A 26535-nucleotide genomic window follows, 5' to 3' on the forward strand; every position below is an offset into this window, starting at 1 on the left:
TATTCAAGTCATGTGACTTGTAGCCAAGTCATTTGCGGGCCGGCCCAATACACCGAGTACCCGCCATGTGACTTGAAGTCATGTGACTTGAAGTCATGTGACTTGACTTGAAGTCATGTGACTTGACTTGAAGTCATGTGACTTGACTTGAAGTCATGTGACTTGACTTGAAGTCATGTGACTTGACTTGAAGTCATGTGACTTGACTTGAAGTCATGTGACTTGACTTGAAGTCATGTGACTTGACTTGAAGTCATGTGACTTGACTTGAAGTCATGTGACTTGACTTGAAGTCATGTGACTTGACTTGAAGTCATGTGACTTGACTTGAAGTCATGTGACTTGACTTGAAGTCATGTGACTTGACTTGAAGTCATGTGACTTGACTTGAAGTCATGTGAACGTTGACTTGGAAGTCATGTGACTTGACTTCAAGTCATACTTGACTGAAGTCATGTGACTTGACTCAAGTCATGTGACTTGACTTCAAGTCATGTGACTTGACTTCAAGTCATGTGACTTGACTTCAAAGTCATGTGGACTTGACTTCAAGTCATGTGACTTTGATTCAAGCATGGACTTCAAATCAAGTCATATGACTTGTAGTCAAGTCATGTGACGTATAGTCAAGTCATGTGACTTGTATTCAAGTCATGTGACTTGTAGTCAAGTCATTTGCGGGCCGGCCCAATACACCCAGTACCTGCCATGTGACTTGAAGTCATGTGGCATCAAGTCATGTGGCATCCGGTCACGTGGCTTCAACTCACGTGGCTTCAACTCACGTGGCTTGTAGTCAAATCATGTGACTTGTAGTCAAATCATGTGACTTGTAGTCAAGTCATGTGACTTGTAGTCAAGTCATTTGCGGGCCGGCCCAATACACCCAGTACCCGCCATGTGACTTGAAGTCATGTGGCATCAAGTCACATGGCTTCAAGCCACGTGGCTTCAAGTCACGTGGCTTGTAGTCATGTGACTTGTAGTCAAGTCATGTGACTTGTAGTCAAGTTATTTGCGGGACGGCCCAATACACCCAGTACCCGCCATGTGACTTGAAGTCATGTGACTTGTAGTCATGTGACTTGTATTCAAGTCATGTGACTTGAAGTCAAGTCATGTGACTTGAAGTAAAGTCATGTGATTTGAAGTCAAGTCATTTGCGGGCCAGCCCAATATACCCAGTACCCGCCATGTGACTTGAAGTCACGTGGCATCAAGTCACGTGGCATCAAGTCACGTGGCTTCAAGTCACGTGGCTTGTAGTCATGTGACTTGTAGTCAAGTCATGTGACTTGTAGTCAAGTCATTTGCGGGCCGGCCCAATACACCCAGTACCCGCCATGTGACTTGAAGTCATGTGACTTGTATTCAAGTCATGTGACTTGTATTCAAGTCATGTGACATGAAGTCAAGTCATGTGACTTGTAGTCAAGTCATTTGCGGGCCGGCCTAATACACCCAGTACCCGCCATGTGACTTGAAGTTATGTGACTTGAAGTCATGTGACTTGACTTCAAATCATGTGACTTGACTTCAAATCATGTGACTTCAATTCAAGTCATGTGACTTCAATTCAAGTCATGTGACTTCAAGTCAAGTCATGTGACATATTAGTCAAGTCATTGTGACGTATAGTCAAGTCATGTGACTTGTAGTCAAGTGAACTTTGAAGTCAAGTCATCATGACTTGTAGTCAAATCATTTGCGGGCCGGCCCAATATACCCAGTACCCACCATGTGACTTGAAGTCATGTGGCATCAAGTCACATGGCTTCAAGCCACGTGGCTTCAAGTCACGTGGCTTGTAGTCATGTGACTTGTAGTCAAGTCATGTGACTTGTAGTCAAATTATTTGCGGGCTGGCCCAATACACCCAGTACCCGCCATGTGACTTGAAGTCATGTGACTTGAAGTCATGTGACTTGAAGTCATGTGACTTGTATTCAAGTCATGTGACTTGTATTCAAGTCATGTGACTTGTATTCAAGTCATGTGACTTGTAGTCAAGTCATGTGACTTGAAGGCAAGTCATTTGCGGGCCAGCCCAATATACCCAGTACCCGCCATGTGACTTGAAGTCACGTGGCATCAAGTCACGTGGCATCAAGTCACGTGGCATCAAGTCACGTGGCATCAAGTCACGTGGCTTCAAGTCACGTGGCTTCAAGTCACGTGGCTTCAAGTCACGTGGCTTCAAGTCACGTGGCTTCAAGTCACGTGGCTTCAAGTCACGTGGCTTCAAGTCACGTGGCTTGTAGTCAAGTCATGTGACTTGTAGTCAAGTCATTTGCGGGCCGGCCCAATACACCCAGTACCCGCCATGTGACTTGAAGTCATGTGACTTGAAGTCATGTGACTTGAAGTCATGTGACTTGTATTCAAGTCATGTGACTTGTATTCAAGTCATGTGACTTGAAGTCAAGTCATGTGACTTGAAGTAAAGTCATGTGACTTGAAGTCAAGTCATTTGCGGGCCAGCCCAATATACCCAGTACCGGCCATGTGACTTGAAGTCACGTGGCATCAAGTCACGTGGCATCAAGTCACGTGGCATCAAGTCACGTAGCTTTAAGTCACGTGGCTTGTAGTCATGTGACTTGTAGTCAAGTCATGTGACTTGTAGTCAAGTCATTTGCGGGCCGGCCCATTACACCCAGTACCGGCCATGTGGCTTGAAGTCATGTGGCTTGAAGTCATGTGGCTTGAAGTCACGTGACTTGTAGTGAAGTCACGTGACTTGTAGTCAAGTAATTTGCAGGCCGGCCCAATACACCCAGTACCCGCCATGTGACTTGAAGTCATGTGACTCAAAGTCATGTGACTTTAAGTCTGCTTTGTGTCAAGTAACTCAAAGCACCCAACCAGCAGGTAGAATATCCCTCCCTAAAGAATACCTGGTTTACATAAAAAAGGTGATGCTTATTAAATGCTATAATATAGTCCAGACAATTACATTCTAAGCAATTTTTAGTTGGTCTTCATTGTTTCAACTACGTATTGAGCCTTTCAGTTTGGCATTTAGACTAGATCACAGACCCTAGCCACCAGGCCAGAATAAAGTATTCATAGAGGGTGGCCTGAATAGACAAAAAAACCCAGAAATAATCTTAAAGGGGAACTCCAGCTTCCAAACAAAATTTGATAAAGAGGCCCACATAACACAGAAACTCCTAATATACGCATCACAATTACCTGTTTCTTCAAAAAGTATGAATAAATGCCATTTCCTATGCTGAAATCCAGTTCTTCTCTTTCTGCATCATTTGAAATCCTAACAGGGAAGGAGGGACTAAACACTGATGTTACAAATTGTAAAAACTTCTCCACAGCTTACAGATAGCATGCAGGAACTGCATATCCCACAATGCATTGCAGTAGTCAGCTAGCTCAGCAAAGTAGTCAGACAGATCAGCAGGAGAGCAAGTGACTTGTAGTCAAGTGACTTGTAGTCAAGTCATGTGACTTGTAGTCAAGTCATTTGCGGGCCGGCCCAATACACCCAGTACCCGCCATGTGACTTGTATTCAAGTCATGTGACTTGTAGTCAAGTCACGTGGCTTCAAGTCACGTGGCTTCAAGTCACGTGACTTGTAGTCAAGTCACGTGACTTGTAGTCAAGTCACGTGACTTGTATTCAAGTCACGTGACTTGAAGTCAAGTCATGTGACTTGAAGTCAAGTCATGTGACTTGAAGTCAAGTCATGTGACTTGTAGTCAAGTCATGTGACTTGTAGTCAAGTCATTTGTGGGCCGGCCCAATATACCCAGTACCCGCAATGTGACTTGAAGTCATGTGGCATCAAGTCACGTGGCTTCAAGTCACGTGGCTTCAGGTCACGTGGCTTCAAGTCACGTGGCTTGTAGTCAAGTCATTTGCGAGCCGGCCCAATGACCCAGTACCCGCCATGTGACTTGAAGTCATGTGACTTGACTTCAAGCCATGTGACTTGTAGTCAAGTCATGTGACTTATAGTCAAGTCATGTGACTTGTAGTCAAGTCATGTAACTTGCAGTCAAGTCATTTGAGGGCCGGCCCAATACACAGAGTACCCGCCATGTGACTTGAAGTCATAAACTACATAACCCACAATGCATTGCAGTAGTCAGCCAAATCAGCAAAGTAGTCAGACAGATCAACAGCAGAGCAAGTGACTTTTAGTCAAGTGACTTGTAGTCAAGTCATGTGACTTGTTTTCAAGTCATGTGACTTGTTTTCAAGTCATGTGACTTGTATTCAAGTCATGTGACTTGTATTCAAGTCATGTGACTTGTATTCAAGTCATGTGACTTGAAGTCAAGTCATGATACTTGTAGTCAAGTCATTTGCGGGCCAGCCCAATACACCCAGTACCCGCCATGTGACTTGTAGTCAAGTCATTTGCGGGCCGGCCTAATACACCCAGTACCCGCCATGTGACTTGAAGTCATGTGACTTGAAGTCATGTGACATGTGACTTGAAGTCATGCGGGCCGGCCTAATACACCCAGTACCCGCCATGTGACTTGAAGTCATGTGACTTGGTCATGTGACATGTGACTTGAAGTAATGTGACTTCAATTCAAGTCATGTGACGTATAGTCAAGTCATGTGACTTGTAGTCAAGTCATGTGACTTGTATTCAAGTCATGTGACTTGTAGTCAAGTCATGTGACTTGTAGTCAAGTCATTTGCGGGCCGGCCAAATACACCCAGTACCCGCCATGTGACTTGAAGTCATGTGACCTGAAGTCATGTGACTTGTATTCAAGTCATGTGACTTGTATTCAAGTCATGTGACTTGAAGTCAAGTCACGTGACTTGTATTCAAGTCATGTGACTTGAAGTCAAGTCATGTGACTTGTAGTCAAGTCATTTGCGGGCCGGCCCAATATACCCAGTACCCGCCATGTAACTTGAAGTCATGTGGCATCAAGTCACGTGGCTTCAAGTCACGTGGCTTCAAGTCACGTGGCTTCAAGTCACGTGGCTTGTAGTCATGTGACTTGTAAACAAGTCATTTGCGGGCCGGCCCAATACACCCAGTACCCGCCATGTGACATGAAGTCATGTGACTTGGTCATGTGACATGTGACTTGAAGTCACGTGACTTGAAGTCACGTGACTTGAAGTCATGTGACTTGACTTCAGGTCATGTGACTTGAAGTCATGTGACTTGAAGTCATGTGACTTGTAGTCAAGTCATTTGCGGGCCGGCCCAATACACCCAGTACCGGCCATGTGACTTGAAGTCATGTGGCTTGAAGTCATGTGGCTTGAAATCACGTGGCTTCAAGTCACGTGGCTTGTAGTCATGTGACTTGTAGTCAAGTCATGTCACTTGTAGTCAAGTAATTTGCGGGCCGGCCCAATACACCCAGTACCCGCCATGTGACTTGAAGTCATGTGACTTGAAGTCATGTGACTTGTAGTCAAGTCATGTGATTTGAAGTCAAGTCATTTGCGGGCCAGCCCAATATACCCAGTACCCGCCATGTGACTTGAAGTCACGTGGCATTAAGTCACGTGGCATCAAGTCACGTGGCTTCAAGTCACGTGGCTTGTAGTCATGTGACTTGTAGTCAAGTCATGTGACTTGTAGTCAAGTCATGTGACTTGTAGTCAAGTCATTTGCGGGCCGGCCCAATACACCCAGTACCCGCCATGTGACTTGAAGTCATGAACAACATAACCCACAATGCATTGCAATAGTCAGCCAGCTCAGCAAAGTAGTCAGACAGATCAACAGGAGAGCAAGTGACTTGTAGTCAAGTGACTTGTAGTCAAGTCATGTGACTTGTAGTCAAGTCATGTGACTTGTAGTCAAGTCATGTGACTTGTAGTCAAGTTATTTGCGGGCCGGCCCATTACACCCAGTACCCGCCATGTGACTTGAAGTCATGTGACTTGAAGTCATGTGACTTGAAGTCATGTGACTTGAAGTCATGTGACTTGAAGTCATGTGACTTGTATTCAAGTCATGTGACTTGTATTCAAGTCATGTGACTTGTATTCAAGTCATGTGACTTGTATTCAAGTCATGTGACTTGAAGTCAAGTCATGTGACTTGAAGTAAAGTCATGTGACTTGAAGGCAAGTCATTTGCGGGCCAGCCCAATATACCCAGTACCCGCCATGTGACTTGAAGTCACGTGGCATCAAGTCACGTGGCATCAAGTCACGTGGCATCAAGTCACGTGGCTTGTAGTCATGTTACTTGTAGTCAAGTCATGTGACTTATAGTCAAGTCATTTGCGGGCCAGCCCAATACACCCAGTACCCGCCATGTGACTTGAAGTCATGTGACTTGAAGTCATGTGACTTGAAGTCAAGTCATGTGACTTGAAGTCAAGTCATGTGACTTGAAGTCAAGTCATGTGACTTGAAGTCAAGTCATTTGCGGGCCAGCCCAATATACCCAGTACCCGCCATGTGACTTGAAGTCACGTGGCATCAAGTCACGTGGCATCAAGTCACGTGGCATCAAGTCACGTGGCATCAAGTCACGTGGCATCAAGTCACGTAGCTTCAAGTCACGTAGCTTCAAGTCACGTGGCTTGTAGTCAAGTCATGTGACTTGTAGTCAAGTCATTTGCGGGCCGGCCCATTACACCCAGTACCCGCCATGTGACTTGAAGTCATGTGACTTGTATTCAAGTCATGTGACTTGAAGTCAAGTCATGTGACTTGAAGTCAAGTCATGTGACTTGAAGTCAAGTCATTTGCGGGCCAGCCCAATATACCCAGTACCCGCCATGTGACTTGAAGTCACGTGGCATCAAGTCACGTGGCTTCAAGTCACGTGGCTTGTAGTCAAGTCATGTGACTTGTAGTCAAGTCATTTGCGGGCTGGCCCAAAGCACCCAGTACCCGCCATGTGACTTGAAGTCATGTGACTTGACTTCAAGTCATGTGACTTGTAGTCAAGTCATGTGACTTGTAGTCAAGTCATGTGACTTGTAGTCAAGTCATGTGACTTGTAGTCAAGTCATGTGACTTGTAGTCAAGTCATGTGACTTGTAGTCAAGTCATGTGACTTGTAGTCAAGTCATTTGCGGGCCGGCCCAATACACCCAGTACCGGCCATGTGACTTGAAGTCATGTGGCTTGAAGTCATGTGGCTTGAAATCACGTTGCTTCAAGTCACGTGGCTTGTAGTCATGTGACATGTAGTAAAGTTATTTGCGGGCCGGCCCAATACACCCAGTACCCGCCATGTGACTTGAAGTCATGTGACTTGACTTCAAGTCATGTGACTTGTAGTCAAGTCATGTGACTTGTAGTCAAGTCATGTGACTTGTAGTCAAGTCATGTGACTTGTAGTCAAGTCATGTGACTTGTAGTCAAGTCATGTGACTCGTAGTCAAGTCATGTGACTTGTAGTCAAGTCATTTGCGGGCCGACCCAATACACCCAGTACCCGCCATGTGACTTGAAGTCGTGGCATCAAGTCACGTGGCATCAAGTCACGTGGCTTCAAGTCACGTGGCTTCAACTCACGTGGCTTGTAATCATGTGACTTGTAGTCAAGTCATGTGACTTGTAGTCAAGTCATTTGCGGGCCGGCCCAATACACCCAGTACCCGCCATGTGACTTGAAGTCATGTGACTTGACTTCAAGTCATGTGACTTCAAGTCATGTGACTTTTAGTCAAGTCATGTGACTTGTAGTCAAGTCATTTGCGGGCCGGCCCAATACACCCAGTACCGGCCATGTGGCTTGAAGTCATGTGGCTTGAAGTCATGTGGCTTGAAGTCACGTGGCTTGAAGTCACGTGGCTTCAAGTCACGTGGCTTCAAGTCACGTGACTTGTAGTGAAGTCACGTGACTTGTAGTGAAGTCACGTGACTTGTAGTCAAGTAATTTGCAGGCCGGCCCAATACACCCAGTACCCGCCATGTGACTTGAAGTCATGTGACTCAAAGTCATGTGACTTTAAGTCTGCTTTGTGTCAAGTAACTCAAAGCACCCAACCAGCAGGTAGAATATCCCTCCCTAAAGAATACCTGGTTTACATAAAAAAGGTGATGCTTATTAAATGCTATAATATAGTCCAGACAATTACATTCTAAGCAATTTTTAGTTGGTCTTCATTGTTTCAACTACGTATTGAGCCTTTCAGTTTGGCATTTAGACTAGATCACAGACCCTAGCCACCAGGCCAGAATAAAGTATTCATAGAGGGTGGCCTTAATAGACAAAAAAACCCAGAAATAATCTTAAAGGGGAACTCCAGCTTCCAAACAAAATTTGATAAAGAGGCCCACATAACACAGAAACTCCTAATATACGCATCACAATTACCTGTTTCTTCAAAAAGTATGAATAAATGCCATTTCCTATGCTGAAATCCAGTTCTTCTCTTTCTGCATCATTTGAAATCCTAACAGGGAAGGAGGGACTAAACACTGATGTTACAAATTGTAAAAACTTCTCCACAGCTTACAGATAGCATGCAGGAACTGCATATCCCACAATGCATTGCAGTAGTCAGCTAGCTCAGCAAAGTAGTCAGACAGATCAGCAGGAGAGCAAGTGACTTGTAGTCAAGTGACTTGTAGTCAAGTCATGTGACTTGTAGTCAAGTCATTTGCGGGCCGGCCCAATATACCCAGTACCCGCAATGTGAATTGAAGTCATGTGGCATCAAGTCACGTGGCTTCAAGTCACGTGGCTTCAGGTCACGTGGCTTCAAGTCACGTGGCTTGTAGTCAAGTCATTTGCGAGCCGGCCCAATGACCCAGTACCCGCCATGTGACTTGAAGTCATGTGACTTGACTTCAAGCCATGTGACTTGTAGTCAAGTCATGTGACTTATAGTCAAGTCATGTGACTTGTAGTCAAGTCATGTAACTTGCAGTCAAGTCATTTGAGGGCCGGCCCAATACACAGAGTACCCGCCATGTGAATGGAAGTCATAAACTACATAACCCACAATGCATTGCAGTAGTCAGCCAAATCAGCAAAGTAGTCAGACAGATCAACAGCAGAGCAAGTGACTTTTAGTCAAGTGACTTGTAGTCAAGTCATGTGACTTGTATTCAAGTCATGATACTTGTAGTCAAGTCATTTGCGGGCCAGCCCAATACACCCAGTACCCGCCATGTGACTTGTAGTCAAGTCATTTGCGGGCCGGCCTAATACACCCAGTACCCGCCATGTGACATGAAGTCATGTGACTTGGTCATGTGACATGTGACTTGAAGTCATGTGACTTGAAGTCATGTGACTTGAAGTCATGTGACTTGACTTCAGGTCATGTGACTTGAAGTCATGTGACTTGTAGTCAAGTCATTTGCGGGCCGGCCCAATACACCCAGTACCGGCCATGTGACTTGAAGTCATGTGGCTTGAAGTCATGTGGCTTGAAATCACATGGCTTCAAGTCACGTGGCTTGTAGTCATGTGACTTGTAGTCAAGTCATGTCACTTGTAGTCAAGTAATTTGCGGGCCGGCCCAATACACCCAGTACCCGCCATGTGACTTGAAGTCATGTGACTTGAAGTCATGTGACTTGAAGTCATGTGACTTGTAGTCAAGTCATGTGATTTGAAGTCAAGTCATTTGCGGGCCAGCCCAATATACCCAGTACCCGCCATGTGACTTGAAGTCACGTGGCATCAAGTCACGTGGCATCAAGTCACGTGGCTTCAAGTCACGTGGCTTGTAGTCATGTGACTTGTAGTCAAGTCATGTGACTTGTAGTCAAGTCATGTGACTTGTATTCAAGTCATGTGACTTGAAGTCAAGTCATGTGACTTGAAGTCAAGTCATGTGACTTGTAGTCAAGTCATGTGACTTGTAGTCAAGTCATTTGCGGGCCGGCCCAATATACCCAGTACCCGCCATGTGACTTGAAGTCATGTGACTTGACTTCAAGCCATGTGACTTGTAGTCAAGTCATGTGACTTATAGTCAAGTCATGTGACTTGTAGTCAAGTCATGTAACTTGCAGTCAAGTCATTTGAGGGCCGGCCCAATACACAGAGTACCCGCCATGTGAATGGAAGTCATAAACTACATAACCCACAATGCATTGCAGTAGTCAGCCAAATCAGCAAAGTAGTCAGACAGATCAACAGCAGAGCAAGTGACTTTTAGTCAAGTGACTTGTAGTCAAGTCATGTGACTTGTATTCAAGTCATGATACTTGTAGTCAAGTCATTTGCGGGCCAGCCCAATACACCCAGTACCCGCCATGTGACTTGTAGTCAAGTCATTTGCGGGCCGGCCTAATACACCCAGTACCCGCCATGTGACATGAAGTCATGTGACTTGGTCATGTGACATGTGACTTGAAGTCATGTGACTTGAAGTCATGTGACTTGAAGTCATGTGACTTGACTTCAGGTCATGTGACTTGAAGTCATGTGACTTGAAGTCATGTGACTTGTAGTCAAGTCATTTGCGGGCCGGCCCAATACACCCAGTACCGGCCATGTGACTTGAAGTCATGTGGCTTGAAGTCATGTGGCTTGAAATCACGTGGCTTCAAGTCACGTGGCTTGTAGTCATGTGACTTGTAGTCAAGTCATGTCACTTGTAGTCAAGTAATTTGCGGGCCGGCCCAATACACCCAGTACCCGCCATGTGACTTGAAGTCATGTGACTTGAAGTCATGTGACTTGTAGTCAAGTCATGTGATTTGAAGTCAAGTCATTTGCGGGACAGCCCAATATACCCAGTACCCGCCATGTGACTTGAAGTCACGTGGCATCAAGTCACGTGGCATCAAGTCACGTGGCATCAAGTCACGTGGCTTGTAGTCATGTGACTTGTAGTCAAGTCATGTGACTTGTAGTCAAGTCATGTGACTTGTAGTCAAGTCATGTGACTTGTAATCAAGTCATGTGACTTGTAGTCAAGTCATGTGACTTGTAGTCAAGTCATGTGACTTGTAGGCAAGTCATTTGCGGGCCAGCCCAATATACCCAGTACCCGCCATGTGACTTGAAGTCACGTGGCATCAAGTCACGTGGCATCAAGTCACGTGGCATCAAGTCACGTGGCTTGTAGTCATGTTACTTGTAGTCAAGTCATGTGACTTGTAGTCAAGTCATTTGCGGGCCAGCCCAATACACCCAGTACCCGCCATGTGACTTGAAGTCATGTGACTTGAAGTCATGTGACTTGAAGTCAAGTCATGTGACTTGAAGTCAAGTCATGTGACTTGAAGTCAAGTCATGTGACTTGTAGTCAAGTCATGTGACTTGTAGTCAAGTTATTTGCGGGCCGGCCCATTACACCCAGTACCCGCCATGTGACTTGAAGTCATGTGACTTGAAGTCATGTGACTTGTATTCAAGTCATGTGACTTGTATTCAAGTCATGTGACTTGAAGTCAAGTCATGTGACTTGAAGTAAAGTCATGTGACTTGAAGTAAAGTCATGTGACTTGAAGTCAAGTCATTTGCGGGCCAGCCCAATATACCCAGTACCCGCCATGTGACTTGAAGTCACGTGGCATCAAGTCACGTGGCTTCAAGTCACGTGGCTTGTAGTCAAGTCATGTGACTTGTAGTCAAGTCATTTGCGGGCTGGCCCAATGCACCCAGTACCCGCCATGTGACTTGAAGTCATGTGACTTGACTTCAAGTCATGTGACTTGTAGTCAAGTCATGTGACTTGTAGTCAAGTCATGTGACTTGTAGTCAAGTCATGTGACTTGTAGTCAAGTCATGTGACTTGTAGTCAAGTCATGTGACTTGTAGTCAAGTCATTTGCGGGCCGGCCCAATACACCCAGTACCGGCCATGTGACTTGAAGTCATGTGGCTTGAAGTCATGTGGCTTGAAATCACGTGGCTTCAAGTCACGTGGCTTGTAGTCATGTGACATGTAGTAAAGTTATTTGCGGGCCGGCCCAATACACCCAGTACCCGCCATGTGACTTGAAGTCATGTGACTTGACTTCAAGTCATGTGACTTGACTTCAAGTCATGTGACTTGTAGTCAAGTCATGTGACTTGTAGTCAAGTCATGTGACTTGTAGTCAAGTCATGTGACTTGTAGTCAAGTCATGTGACTTGTAGTCAAGTCATGTGACTTGTAGTCAAGTCATGTGACTTGTAGTCAAGTCATGTGACTTGTAGTCAAGTCATGTGACTTGTAGTCAAGTCATGTGACTTGTAGTCAAGTCATTTGCGGGCCGACCCAATACACCCAGTACCCGCCATGTGACTTGAAGTCGTGGCATCAAGTCACGTGGCATCAAGTCACGTGGCTTCAAGTCATGTGACTTGTAGTCAAGTCATGTGACTTGTAGTCAAGTCATGTGACTTGTAGTCAAGTCATGTGACTTGTAGTCAAGTCATGTGACTTGTAGTCAAGTCATTTGCGGGCCGGCCCAATACACCCAGTACCGGCCATGTGGCTTGAAGTCATGTGGCTTGAAGTCATGTGGCTTGAAGTCACGTGGCTTCAAGTCACGTGGCTTCAAGTCACGTGGCTTGTAGTGAAGTCACGTGACTTGTAGTGAAGTCACGTGACTTGTAGTCAAGTCATGTGACTTGTAGTCAAGTCATGTGACTTGTAGTCAAGTCATGTGACTTGTAGTCAAGTCATGTGACTTGTAGTCAAGTCATGTGACTTGTAGTCAAGTCATTTGCGGGCCGACCCAATACACCCAGTACCCGCCATGTGACTTGAAGTCGTGGCATCAAGTCACGTGGCATCAAGTCACGTGGCTTCAAGTCACGTGGCTTCAAGTCACGTGGCTTCAACTCACGTGGCTTGTAATCATGTGACTTGTAGTCAAGTCATGTGACTTGTAGTCAAGTCATTTGCGGGCCGGCCCAATACACCCAGTACCCGCCATGTGACTTGAAGTCATGTGACTTGACTTCAAGTCATGTGACTTCAAGTCATGTGACTTTTAGTCAAGTCATGTGACTTGTAGTCAAGTCATTTGCGGGCCGGCCCAATACACCCAGTACCGGCCATGTGGCTTGAAGTCATGTGGCTTGAAGTCATGTGGCTTGAAGTCACGTGGCTTCAAGTCACGTGGCTTCAAGTCACGTGACTTGTAGTGAAGTCACGTGACTTGTAGTGAAGTCACGTGACTTGTAGTCAAGTAATTTGCAGGCCGGCCCAATACACCCAGTACCCGCCATGTGACTTGAAGTCATGTGACTCAAAGTCATGTGACTTTAAGTCTGCTTTGTGTCAAGTAACTCAAAGCACCCAACCAGCAGGTAGAATATCCCTCCCTAAAGAATACCTGGTTTACATAAAAAAGGTGATGCTTATTAAATGCTATAATATAGTCCAGACAATTACATTCTAAGCAATTTTTAGTTGGTCTTCATTGTTTCAACTACGTATTGAGCCTTTCAGTTTGGCATTAAGACTAGATCACAGACCCTAGCCACCAGGCCAGAATAAAGTATTCATAGAGGGTGGCCTGAATAGACAAAAAAAACCAGAAATAATCTTAAAGGGGAACTCCAGCTTCCAAACAAAATTTGATAAAGAGGCCCACATAACACAGAAACTCCTAATATACGCATCACAATTACCTGTTTCTTCAAAAAGTATGAATAAATGCCATTTCCTATGCTGAAATCCAGTTCTTCTCTTTCTGCATCATTTGAAATCCTAACAGGGAAGGAGGGACTAAACACTGATGTTACAAATTGTAAAAACTTCTCCACAGCTTACAGATAGCATGCAGGAACTGCATATCCCACAATGCATTGCAGTAGTCAGCTAGCTCAGCAAAGTAGTCAGACAGATCAGCAGGAGAGCAAGTGACTTGTAGTCAAGTGACTTGTAGTCAAGTCATGTGACTTGTAGTCAAGTCATTTGCGGGCCGGCCCAATACACCCAGTACCCGCCATGTGACTTGTATTCAAGTCATGTGACTTGTAGTCAAGTCACGTGGCTTCAAGTCACGTGGCTTCAAGTCACGTGGCTTCAAGTCACGTGACTTGTAGTCAAGTCATGTGACTTGTAGTCAAGTCGTGTGACTTGTATTCAAGTCATGTGACTTGAAGTCAAGTCATGTGACTTGAAGTCAAGTCATGTGACTTGTAGTCAAGTCATGTGACTTGTAGTCAAGTCATTTGCGGGCCGGCCCAATATACCCAGTACCCGCAATGTGACTTGAAGTCATGTGGCATCAAGTCACGTGGCTTCAAGTCACGTGGCTTCAGGTCACGTGGCTTCAGGTCACGTGGCTTGTAGTCAAGTCATTTGCGAGCCGGCCCAATGACCCAGTACCCGCCATGTGACTTGAAGTCATGTGACTTGACTTCAAGCCATGTGACTTGTAGTCAAGTCATGTGACTTATAGTCAAGTCATGTGACTTGTAGTCAAGTCATGTAACTTGCAGTCAAGTCATTTGAGGGCCGGCCCAATACACAGAGTACCCGCCATGTGAATGGAAGTCATAAACTACATAACCCACAATGCATTGCAGTAGTCAGCCAAATCAGCAAAGTAGTCAGACAGATCAACAGCAGAGCAAGTGACTTTTAGTCAAGTGACTTGTAGTCAAGTCATGTGACTTGTATTCAAGTCATGTGACTTGTATTCAAGTCATGTGACTTGTATTCAAGTCATGTGACTTGAAGTCAAGTCATGATACTTGTAGTCAAGTCATTTGCGGGCCAGCCCAATACACCCAGTACCCGCCATGTGACTTGTAGTCAAGTCATTTGCGGGCCGGCCTAATACACCCAGTACCCGCCATGTGACATGAAGTCATGTGACTTGGTCATGTGACATGTGACTTGAAGTCATGTGACTTGAAGTCATGTGACTTGAAGTCATGTGACTTGACTTCAGGTCATGTGACTTGAAGTCATGTGACTTGAAGTCATGTGACTTGTAGTCAAGTCATTTGCGGGCCGGCCCAATACACCCAGTACCGGCCATGTGACTTGAAGTCATGTGGCTTGAAGTCATGTGGCTTGAAATCACGTGGCTTCAAGTCACGTGGCTTGTAGTCATGTGACTTGTAGTCAAGTCATGTCACTTGTAGTCAAGTAATTTGCGGGCCGGCCCAATACACCCAGTACCCGCCATGTGACTTGAAGTCATGTGACTTGAAGTCATGTGACTTGAAGTCATGTGACTTGTAGTCAAGTCATGTGATTTGAAGTCAAGTCATTTGCGGGCCAGCCCAATATACCCAGTACCCGCCATGTGACTTGAAGTCACGTGGCATCAAGCCACGTGGCATCAAGTCACGTGGCTTGTAGTCATGTGACTTGTAGTCAAGTCATGTGACTTGTAGTCAAGTCATGTGACTTTTAGTCAAGTCATGTGACTTGTAGTCAAGTCATGTGACTTGTAGTCAAGTCATGTGACTTGTAGTCAAGTCATGTGACTTGAAGGCAAGTCATTTGCGGGCCAGCCCAATATACCCAGTACCCGCCATGTGACTTGAAGTCACGTGGCATCAAGTCACGTGGCATCAAGTCACGTGGCATCAAGTCACGTGGCTTGTAGTCATGTTACTTGTAGTCAAGTCATGTGACTTGTAGTCAAGTCATTTGCGGGCCAGCCCAATACACCCAGTACCCGCCATCTGACTTGAAGTCATGTGACTTGAAGTCATGTGACTTGAAGTCAAGTCATGTGACTTGAAGTCAAGTCATGTGACTTGAAGTCAAGTCATGTGACTTGAAGTCAAGTCATTTGCGGGCCAGCCCAATATACCCAGTACCCGCCATGTGACTTGAAGTCACGTGGCATCAAGTCACGTGGCATCAAGTCACGTGGCATCAAGTCACGTGGCATCAAGTCACGTAGCTTCAAGTCACGTAGCTTCAAGTCACGTGGCTTGTAGTCAAGTCATGTGACTTGTAGTCAAGTCATTTGCGGGCCGGCCCATTACACCCAGTACCCGCCATGTGACTTGAAGTCATGTGACTTGTATTCAAGTCATGTGACTTGTATTCAAGTCATGTGACTTGAAGTCAAGTCATGTGACTTGAAGTAAAGTCATGTGACTTGAAGTCAAGTCATTTGCGGGCCAGCCCAATATACCCAGTACCCGCCATGTGACTTGAAGTCACGTGGCATCAAGTCACGTGGCTTGTAGTCAAGTCATGTGACTTGTAGTCAAGTCATTTGCGGGCTGGCCCAATGCACCCAGTACCCGCCATGTGACTTGAAGTCATGTGACTTGACTTCAAGTCATGTGACTTGTAGTCAAGTCATGTGACTTGTAGTCAAGTCATGTGACTTGTAGTCAAGTCATGTGACTTGTAGTCAAGTCATGTGACTTGTAGTCAAGTCATGTGACTTGTAGTCAAGTCATGTGACTTGTAGTCAAGTCATTTGCGGGCCGGCCCAATACACCCAGTACCGCCATGTGACTTGAAGTCATGTGGCTTGAAGTCATGTGGCTTGAAATCACGTGGCTTCAAGTCACGTGGCTTGTAGTCATGTGACATGTAGTAAAGTTATTTGCGGGCCGGCCCAATACACCCAGTACCCGCCATGTGACTTGAAGTCATGTGACTTGACTTCAAGTCATGTGACTTGTAGTCAAGTCATGTGACTTGTAGTCAAGTCATGTGACTTGTAGTCAAGTCATGTGACTTGTAGTCAAGTCATGTGACTTGTAGTCAAGTCATGTGACTTGTAGTCAAGTCATGTGACTTGTAGTCAAGTCATTTGCGGGCCGACCCAATACACCCAGTACCCGCCATGTGACTTGAAGTCGTGGCATCAAGTCATGTGGCATCAAGTCACGTGGCATCAAGTCACGTGGCTTCAAGTCACGTGGCTTGTAATCATGTGACTTGTAGTCAAGTCATGTGACTGTAGTCAAGTTGTGACTGTATCAAGTCATTTGCGGGCCGGCCCAATACACCCAGTACCCGGCCATGTGACTTGAAGTCATGTGACTTTGACTTCAAGTCATGTGACTTCAAGTCATGTGACTTTTAGTCAAGTCATGTGACTTGTAGTCAAGTCATTTGCGGCCGGCCCAATACACCCAGTACCGGCCATGTGGCTTGAAAGTCATGTGGCTTGAAGTCATGTGGCTTCAAGTCACGTGGCTTCAAGTCACGTGGCTTCAAGTCACGTGACTTCAAGTCACGTGACTTGTAGTGAAGTCACGTGACTTGTAGTGAATCACGTGACTTGTAGTCAAGTAATTTGCAGGCCGGCCCAATACACCAGTACCCGCCATGTGACTTGAAGTCATGTGACTCAAAGTCATGTGACTTTAAGTCTGCTTTGTGTCAAGTAACTCAAAGCACCCAACCAGCAGGTAGAATATCCCTCCCTAAAGAATACCTGGTTTACATAAAAAGGTGATGCTTATTAAATGCTATAATATAGTCCAGACAATTACATTCTAAGCAATTTTTAGTTGGTCTTCATTGTTTCAACTACGTATTGAGCCTTTCAGTTTGGCATTTTAGACTAGATCACAGACCCTAGCCACCAGGCCAGAATAAAGTATTCATAGAGGGTGGCCTGAATAGACAAAAAAACCCAGAAAATAATCTTAAAGGGGAACTCCAGCTTCCAAACAAAATTTGATAAAGAGGCCCACATAACACAGAAACTCCTAATATACGCATCACAATTACCTGTTTCTTCAAAAAGTATGAATAAATGCCATTTCCTATGCTGAAATCCAGTTCTTCTCTTTCTGCATCATTTGAAAATCCTAACAGGGAAGGAGGGACTAACACTGATGTTACAAATTGTAAAAACTTCTCCACAGCTTACAGATAGCATGCAGGAACTGCATATCCCACAATGCATTGCAGTAGTCAGCTAGCTCAGCAAAGTAGTAAGACAGATCAGCAGGAGAGCAAGTGACTTGTAGTCAAGTGACTTGTAGTCAAGTCATGTGACTTGTAGTCAAGTCATTTGCGGGCCGGCCCAATACACCCAGTACCCGCCATGTGACTTGTATTCAAGTCATGTGACTTGTAGTCAAGTCACGTGGCTTCAAGTCACGTGGCTTGTAGTCAAGTCATGTGACTTGTAGTCAAGTCGTGTGACTTGTATTCAAGTCATGTGACTTGAAGTCAAGTCATGTGACTTGAAGTCAAGTCATGTGACTTGTAGTCAAGTCATTTGCGGGCCGGCCCAATATACCCAGTACCCGCAATGTGACTTGAAGTCATGTGGCATCAAGTCACGTGGCTTCAAGTCACGTGGCTTCAGGTCACGTGGCTTCAAGTCACGTGGCTTGTAGTCAAGTCATTTGCGAGCCGGCCCAATGACCCAGTACCCGCCATGTGACTTGAAGTCATGTGACTTGACTTCAAAGCCATGTGACTTGTAGTCAGTCATGTGACTTATAGTCAAGTCATGTGACTTGTAGTCAAGTCATGTAACTTGCAGTCAAGTCATTTGAGGGCCGGCCCAATACACAGAGTACCCGCCATGTGAATGGAAGTCATAAACTACATAACCCACAATGCATTGCAGTAGTCAGCCAAATCAGCAAAGTAGTCAGACAGATCAACAGCAGAGCAAGTGACTTTTAGTCAAGTGACTTGTAGTCAAGTCATGTGACTTGTATTCAAGTCATGTGACTTGTATTCAAGTCATGTGACTTGTATTCAAGTCATGTGACTTGAAGTCAAGTCATGATACTTGTAGTCAAGTCATTTGCGGGCCAGCCCAATACACCCAGTACCCGCCATGTGACTTGTAGTCAAGTCATTTGCGGGCCGGCCTAATACACCCAGTACCCGCCATGTGACATGAAGTCATGTGACTTGGTCATGTGACATGTGACTTGAAGTCATGTGACTTGAAGTCATGTGACTTGACTTCAGGTCATGTGACTTGAAGTCATGTGACTTGAAGTCATGTGACTTGTAGTCAAGTCATTTGCGGGCCGCCCAATACACCCAGTACCGGCCATGTGACTTGAAGTCATGTGGCTTGAAGTCATGTGCTTGAAATCACGTGGCTTCAAGTCACGTGGCTTGTAGTCATGTGACTTGTAGTCAAGTCATGTCACTTTTAGTCAAGTAATTTGCGGGCCGGCCAATACACCCAGTACCCGCCATGACTGGAATCATGTGGACTTGACTTCAAGTCCCATGAGACTTGTAAGTCAAGGCCATGTGACTTGACTTCAAGGTCATGTGACTTGACTTCAAGTCCATGTGACTGACTTTCAAGTCATGTGACTTGTAGTCAAGTCATGTGACTTGTACAATCATGTGACTTGTAGTCAAGTCATCGTGACTTTGTAGTCAAGGTCATTGTGACTTGTAGTCAAGTAATGTGAACTTGTAGTCAAGTCATGTGACTTGTAGTCAAGTCATGTGACTTGTAGTCAAGTCCATGTGGACTTGTAGTCAAGTCATGTGACTTGTAGGTCAACGTCATAGTCGACTTGGTCCAGTCAAGTCATTTGCGGGCCGGCCAATAACAACACAAGTACCAGCCCAATGTGGCCTTTGAAGTCATGTGGGCTAGAAGTCATGTGGCTTTGAAGTGCACCGTGACTTGTAGTCAAGTCATTGCGGGCCGGCCCAATACACCCAGTACCCGCATGTGACTTGAAGTCATGTGACTCAAAGTCATTTGACTTTGTCATGGCTTCGTGTCAAGTAACTCAAAGCACCCAAACCAGCAGGTAGAATATCCCCTCCCTAAAGAATTACCTGGTTTACATAAAAAAAGGTGATGCTTATTAAATGCTATAAATATAGTCCAGACAATTACATTCTAGGCAATTTTTAGTTGTCTTCATTGTTTAAACTACGGATTTGAGCCTTTCAGTTGGCATTTTAGACTAGATCACAGACCCTAGCCACCAGGCCAGAATAAAGTATTTCATAGAAGGTGGCCTTGAAATAGAACAAAAAAAACCCAGAAATAATCTTAAAGGGAACTCCAGCTTCCAAACAAAATTTGATAAAGAGGCCCACATAACACAGAAACTCCTAATATACGCATCACAATTACCTGTTTCTTCAAAAAGTATGAATAAATGCCATTTCCTAGGCTGAAATCCAGTTCTTCTCTTTCTGCATCATTTGAAATCCTAACAGGGAAGGAGGGACTAAACACTGATGTTACAAATTGTAAAAACTTCTCCACAGCTTACAGACAGCATGCAGGAACTACATAACCCACAATGCATTGCAGTAGTCAGCCAGCTCAGCAAAGTAGTCAGACAGATCAGCAGGAGAGCAGGGGGCTAGGCTTAGGGACATGTTCCAAACCATTAAAAATCATGAAAAGTCTGCATATTTTTTAATTGATGTATATTGCAAAGTTGTTTGAAATTATGTTTACTTTTCAAAAAGCTTGTTATGTTTGTGTGTCCTATAGGTTGGCTAACCAACCTATAGGACCCAGGGGCTCTACAACACTAGATACCGTTTTCATGTTTGGAGGGAAGTTAAAAATAAATGGCAACAACCTAAAAACTAAAAGTAATGATAATAAAGGTGAACTTCTGCTTTAAAGAAGAGAGCAACAACTAACTGTTGTTTAATAGACACAGTAATATGCACCAACCAACACCAGAAGTAATATCATACATAAACCCAGCAGTGATGTTGTCAGTGGGCAAATGACAGAGGAAAAGGAGTCATATAATATTGTGACCCACACCCACATTTCCGTACAGCAATCAGGCTAGTAACTGCATTCCATGGTTTTGGGCCCTCTCCTCCCATTCACAAATAAAAGTTATTTTTAAGGTTGACCACAACTTCAGACTGTTAGGCGCTTTCAAACAGAGCAACGGGCAGTGGCGTAACTACATATTACTGAGCCCCACAGCAAATAATTTTTTAGGACCCCTAAAATGTTTAGCAGATGACTTGTTTCACCAATATTTATTAAAACGGTGTATGAATTAGGGCAGGCACTGGACTGGCAATCTGTGGTGTCGGATTTTTAAATAAATAAATGAATAATTAATCATAAGAATATTTAGGCTCAATAATAACATATAGTTGTTTCTATTTTATATAATATAACCTTCTATTATTTTATGTATACATGATTTATATATTATGCATGTTTGATCTATCATGTAGTAATGAGGAATAAGTGTTTTATTTTGTTTTATACAAATTAATGTTGGATGGTTAAGATCCATGAAATTTATTTTCTAAAAAGGATAACTTTGACCCAGGTGTTTCACAACTTTAAGCTTAAGCAAATGTCAAAGGTTGTATAATCCTTGGTGTCTGTTTGAGTATAAGATGGGAACATCTTAAAGAATTTTAAAAGCTATCCATAGAATAGAGCCTATATGTTTGTGAGGGTAATAATTAATCAAAGAACAGACCAATTTTGAACGGATAGTGTGTTCGCAATTATATTGTATGTACCAAAGGTAATAAGGAATCATAATGCATTGTTCCAGTCCGAGACAACGTCAACATTAATGTTAAAGGAGAAGGAAAGCCTTAAAAATAAACCCCCTCTCAGATGTTCATCTTAACCCCCTCTCCTGAAACGCTGCCTTATTAACTTTCAAATCCTTACCATTCTCACACAGTATTAGTTGAAAAATCCCCACTATTTAAAAGTTTGCCGCCGCCATATTCCTCTGTGCACGTCACTTCCCTTCCTCCACTGTAATGCTACTGTGCTCTCGCCAGAATTTGACCCCACTACGTCAGTTTGTAAATTGAATGCTGTGTTCGTACAGACGACTGTCTGACAGACCTGAATGCAGCTGATGTATCTCTGTGTACTGCTCCTGAGGAGCGCAGTAGCTTCCAAACTTATCTTAACTTCGGGGCGTCTCCATGGCAACGGGACAGCAGTAATCCTACTGGCGCTTGAGCTAGAACAGGCAGGGGCAGCGAGGTCAGCAATTCCTTTCAGGTCACGTGACGTCTATATGCTGGGGAAAGCTTTCGACGTTGTGCGCATGTACAGGGCACCTCAGAAACTAACTGCGCCTGCGTGTGCCCTGAATAGAAGAATTTCTGGACTGCAGCAGAGGTATACTTTGCAGAACAGCTTAAAGCTTTTTTTAAAATTGATTCCACCTTCAGAATAACTGACTAATTGTAGGAAAAAAATACTGATGGTATGTATATGTACATTTTACGGCCAATGATTAGAGCTTTATTTATTTTTAGCCTTTCCTTCTCCTTTAAACACCAGACTAAGGAGGTCAAAGGCTATTTTGGATATTTTGGATATTTTTTGGCCACGATGTTTGAGGCAATAGTGCCATCTACAGGTAGTATAGGACATCACGTCCAGGGGTCAATAATTTACATTTTAAAAAATATTTAAATTATCTAGTGATAGTTTAACTTTGGAGACTAACCTTCAATTCCAGTTGGTTAGTTGATTAATCCCAGGGGTTGAATTTTAGACAGAAATGAGGGCTAAATTAGGAGACACTGGGATACGGAAAAAAAGAAGAAAAGAGAGAAGAAAAAAAGGAAAGAGGGGCTAAAAGAAGGAGGAAAGAAGGAAAGACTAAGAAAGGAAAGAACTGAAAAAGAGAACTGGAAAGAGAAAAACATACTTTTAAACTACAAGCCGAATAAAAGAAAAGGATCAGATGTCTTAAAGCTCCAGTGACATCACAGGCCAGTGAGAACTGGTAAATATAAATTTTAGTTATATTTAATGCCAATTAAGTTGTCTGCTTGGATATTTGTTATTCCTATATATTGTATAAATATACCCTAAACATCGACTTTCCCAGCATTGCAAACTGGGAATAATCTGTTTAATTTGGGTTTATTTTCCCTTTTATTAGTACATATATATTATGATGTCCAAGCTAGTGACTTAATGGGAAAGTAAAAGATTGAGGGTAGAATTCCTTAAACAGACCAGATCAGTCACATATTCCTCTTTTGATTCCAAGTTAGATTATACCTTATTATTAGTAAAAGTGTATATTGTCTTGTGGATGCTTGCCGTGTTGATGATTTTGGTCTTATCGATTAATATCTGGTGGTAAATTGTATTTTGAGTTTGTACTGAGTGGATATCAAGAAGTATTTGGTGGATTTTGTAAGAAGTAATAATTTGATTTGTTATTATTATATATAAATAAATTAATTATTTTGTTAAATTGTTGTCCTGATTTTTCACCCTTTGTACCAATTGATTGGGAAGTCTCGATATCGAATTCAGAGTTGGGCATATATTATTTAAGACTCCTCCTGTTTATTACTTATAAGGAGCCTTAAATTCTTTGATGTGATTTTATCAAATATATGTTTAAATAGCCCGACAGTGGGTTCTGGCGAATGCCAGAGGGACTGCTGTAAGATGGCATAGAAAGTCACTATTTAGTGGGCTGGTGGGGGTTTTTTTGGGCCTCTCTGTAATTGGAATCCCATGGTCTATTTTGACTCCCAGTCCAGACCTGAATTATGGCCTCATGGGGCCCCTATACCTCCTGGGCCCCCCTGCAGTCGCAGGGTCTGATCCCTCTATAGTTACGCCTCTGGCCATGGTCAATACAAAGTCATAGTAGGTGAGACAAAGAAAATGAAAAGAATTTCAAGCAATTAAACAAGGGAATAACCATCACCTGTAACGACATTTCCCAGCCAACCCAAGTTATAGCCTAAATCACAAATAATGCCCTTCTGTCACTTGAGAGAACATTTACCCATTCAGAATAAAAAATATTTCCCTGGCGACGTGCTTAGGTGGCCCTGGTGTTACCTATTAAGGTGGTGCGGCAGTGGCGCTTACTCAGAAAAGCAGAACATTTTGTTGCCCTTATAATTCTGTCAGGTTTGAGATCTTTTATCCAGAATACTCTGTATGTAGGTAATGTAGAGCACAGGATAGTAGAAATAAATACAAGAATGAACCAATAGATGGTTGTCACCCACATGGATTTATACAGTGTATTTATACTACGGTCTTTTGTTTCAACAGGACACTATGGGACCATAGTCTCAGAGCTCTCTGGATAACAGGTTTTTAGGATAATAAAGGGAGTTGTGTAATAAAAGGCACTATGTTTGCCCAGGAGCAGTAACCCATATTAACCAATCAGCAGGCTGCATTTACTGGTCACCTGTTTAAAAGCAAATCTCTCATTGGTTGCTATGGGTTACTGCTCCTGGGCAAGTTTAGTGACTTTTATTACATATAGGGGTTAGTAGGAAGAAAAAAACAAGTGCTCTATAAACCCCAATGCACGCGTAAGGGGACGGACTTGAGGCAGTTCCCATTAAAAAAAAATGGGGTCAAATCAATGTTCTGTTCTGTTCCCCTAGTTTCAATACGTGCTGCCATACGTCAGTATTGGAGGGAGAAAAGAAATACATTTATTAGTTTTATAGGTCCTTGTACCTGGGACTGTCAGTCATGGCGCCCAACAGCCTCGCTTTTGGCGGGAGCAGTCACGATTCTATTTACACAGACCCGGATCGCTGTTTAAACTTGCCGCGTTGAAGTTAATACCCAGCGCTTCGGCTCCTGGCTGACAGCGAATCTCGCCCCGTCACAAATCTCATCTCGCGAGATTAGGGTGTCACGATTTGTTGACGCCGGAAGTTGTAGTCTTGATGACGTGATTGTAAGGCGCTAGCGACCGGAAGTTTTCTGCAATAGGCACCGGGGCCTACGGACGTCCCATCACAATATGTTTATTTTTCTTCTGCTCACTTTTGTTAGGGAATAAAGAAAATAGTTTGTTGTTGTCTTGTTGCCATGCTCGCTGTTACCAGTGCCTCAGCTTCCACTCTTTGTCCTAATCTAATCTGTTGTCTCTGCTCGCTAGATCTGTTCCAGGGAACAAAGGCAAAACTATATTTTCCTGATGGGAGTCCGCAGTAGTCCAACATACCTCCCAACTGTCCCTTTTTCGGAGGGACAGTCCCTCTTTTGACAGCTCAACCCGCAGTCCCTCATTTGTACTGGAAAGTCCCTCTTTTCTCTGCACTGAACAGCCAGAAAAAGAAACAAAGTTTCTCACTTAATTGGCTTTTAGCAGAGAGCCCAGAACAGCTAACAGGTGCAAATAAGATACTTTGTAACAATTTTGAGACACAAAAACACAGTTTAGATAAGGAGAAATATTTTCCAACTTTCATAACCTGCCAAATTTTGTAAAACAAACATGGTAGTTAGGGGGTGTGGCCACAGAAAGGGTGTGGTCAAAAAAATGGCTGCGCTATGTGCGGAAAAAAATTTTTGTCCCTCTTTTTACTTCCAAAATGTTGGGAGGTATGCTCCAATAGGTGCCACTGGAGCGTTGCTCAGTCACTATGGGGCAGATTTACTAAAGGGCGAAGTGACTGACGTTAGAAAAAATTAGTCAGCGTGACGTCATTTCGTTACTAATCCAATTTGCTAAAGGGGCGCAGGCGTAACTTCGCTAGCGAAGGGGATAGACCCTAGCGGTAATTTTCTCCCTTACACCTGGTGAAGTTGTGCTCTGGCGAATGGACGTAACTATGCAAATTCACTAAGATGTGGATTTTACTGAACGTTACCTCTTGCGCCAGACTTGCCTTCACCACCTCAGACCAGGCGAAGTGCAATAGAGTAGATAGTTCCCCAAAAAATAGTTGAAAATTTTTGTAAGTCCAAAAAAACACTGGCGACTTTTCATTTTTCAGGGTGTTAGGCTGCAAAAGATCGTACATTTTTTCTGGGGTACCCGGCTTCCCCCCTACATTTCCTAACATATGGCACATAAACTATACAGTGGGCTCATGTGTAGGGCAAAATAACAACTCTATTTTATTTTATAAGGTTTCCCAGGCTTGTGTAGTGTAATGTATTTGCTGCAGCATATACGTCCATTGTACTTTAACTTCCTGCTGCAGTAAAGCTAGCGCAACTTTACCAGCATTCGGCGCCCTGGGCGCATCTTCGGATTTTAGTGAATTAGCGATGTCCTGGCGAATTTACGCCTGGCGAAGTGTTGCGATGTGAGCGAATCGGGCACTAGCGCAAATTCGGCGCTTAGTGAATCTGCCCCGAAATTTGAGGAGAAGGCGTTTATATTTTCTGATCATAGTTGTGCCAGGGGCAAGAATGAGAAAAGGGGATGTTTTAATTCAAACTAAGGCCAGAATAAATTATTTGTACTCTGTGGTTTTTTTATAAGCAAGGGACAGATTTTGTCACACTTTAAAGGGGTGGTTCACCTTCAAACAACTAGCTGTTTTCCAATTGATCACCAGAAATAATGACTTTTGCCAATTACTTTCTATTTTCTGTGTCACTGTTTTTCTAATAGTGAAATGTAGTTTCTTTTTTTCACCTTCTAATGCAGCTCTATGAAGGGGGGGTCGTAACCTGTTCTAAATTGATACATTTAGTTGATACATTTCTTATCTTTGTCCCTGCTGAACAGAATCCCTGGGTTTCATTACAGGCATCTGTAAGAATTGATACAATAGTTGTTAATACTCCAGAGATGCTGCTGAACATTGTATCAAATAAGGGGCAGATTTATCACAATGGGAAGGTAACCAGATAACAGATCCCTAACACAAGATAACAGCTCCCTGGCAGATCTAAGAACAACACTCAATAGTAAAAACCCATGTCTCACTGAGACACATTCAGTTACTTCGAGAAGGGAAAACAGCAGCCTGCCAGAAAGCATTTCTCTCCTAAAGTGCAGGCACAAGTCACATGACCAGG

The 26535-nt window shown here is 43.8% G+C and overlaps 1 protein-coding gene across 1 annotated transcript in view; it reads right to left on the minus strand.

Annotated features, from left to right (window-relative positions):
• The window catches only part of pms2.L (PMS1 homolog 2, mismatch repair system component L homeolog), a 67448-nt gene extending 42710 nt beyond the window's left edge, over positions 1 to 24738 (minus strand). Inside the window, exon 1 of the mRNA XM_018236441.2 lies at positions 24229 to 24738. Within this exon, the coding sequence (XP_018091930.1) occupies positions 24229 to 24245 (17 nt within the window). The 5' untranslated portion in view covers positions 24246 to 24738. The remainder of the gene's footprint in view (positions 1 to 24228) is intronic.
• Between the last annotated feature and the right edge of the window lie 1797 nt (positions 24739 to 26535).

The sequence above is a fragment of the Xenopus laevis genome, chromosome 9_10L, assembly GCF_017654675.1.
Source record: "Xenopus laevis strain J_2021 chromosome 9_10L, Xenopus_laevis_v10.1, whole genome shotgun sequence".
Taxonomy (NCBI): domain Eukaryota; kingdom Metazoa; phylum Chordata; class Amphibia; order Anura; family Pipidae; genus Xenopus; species Xenopus laevis.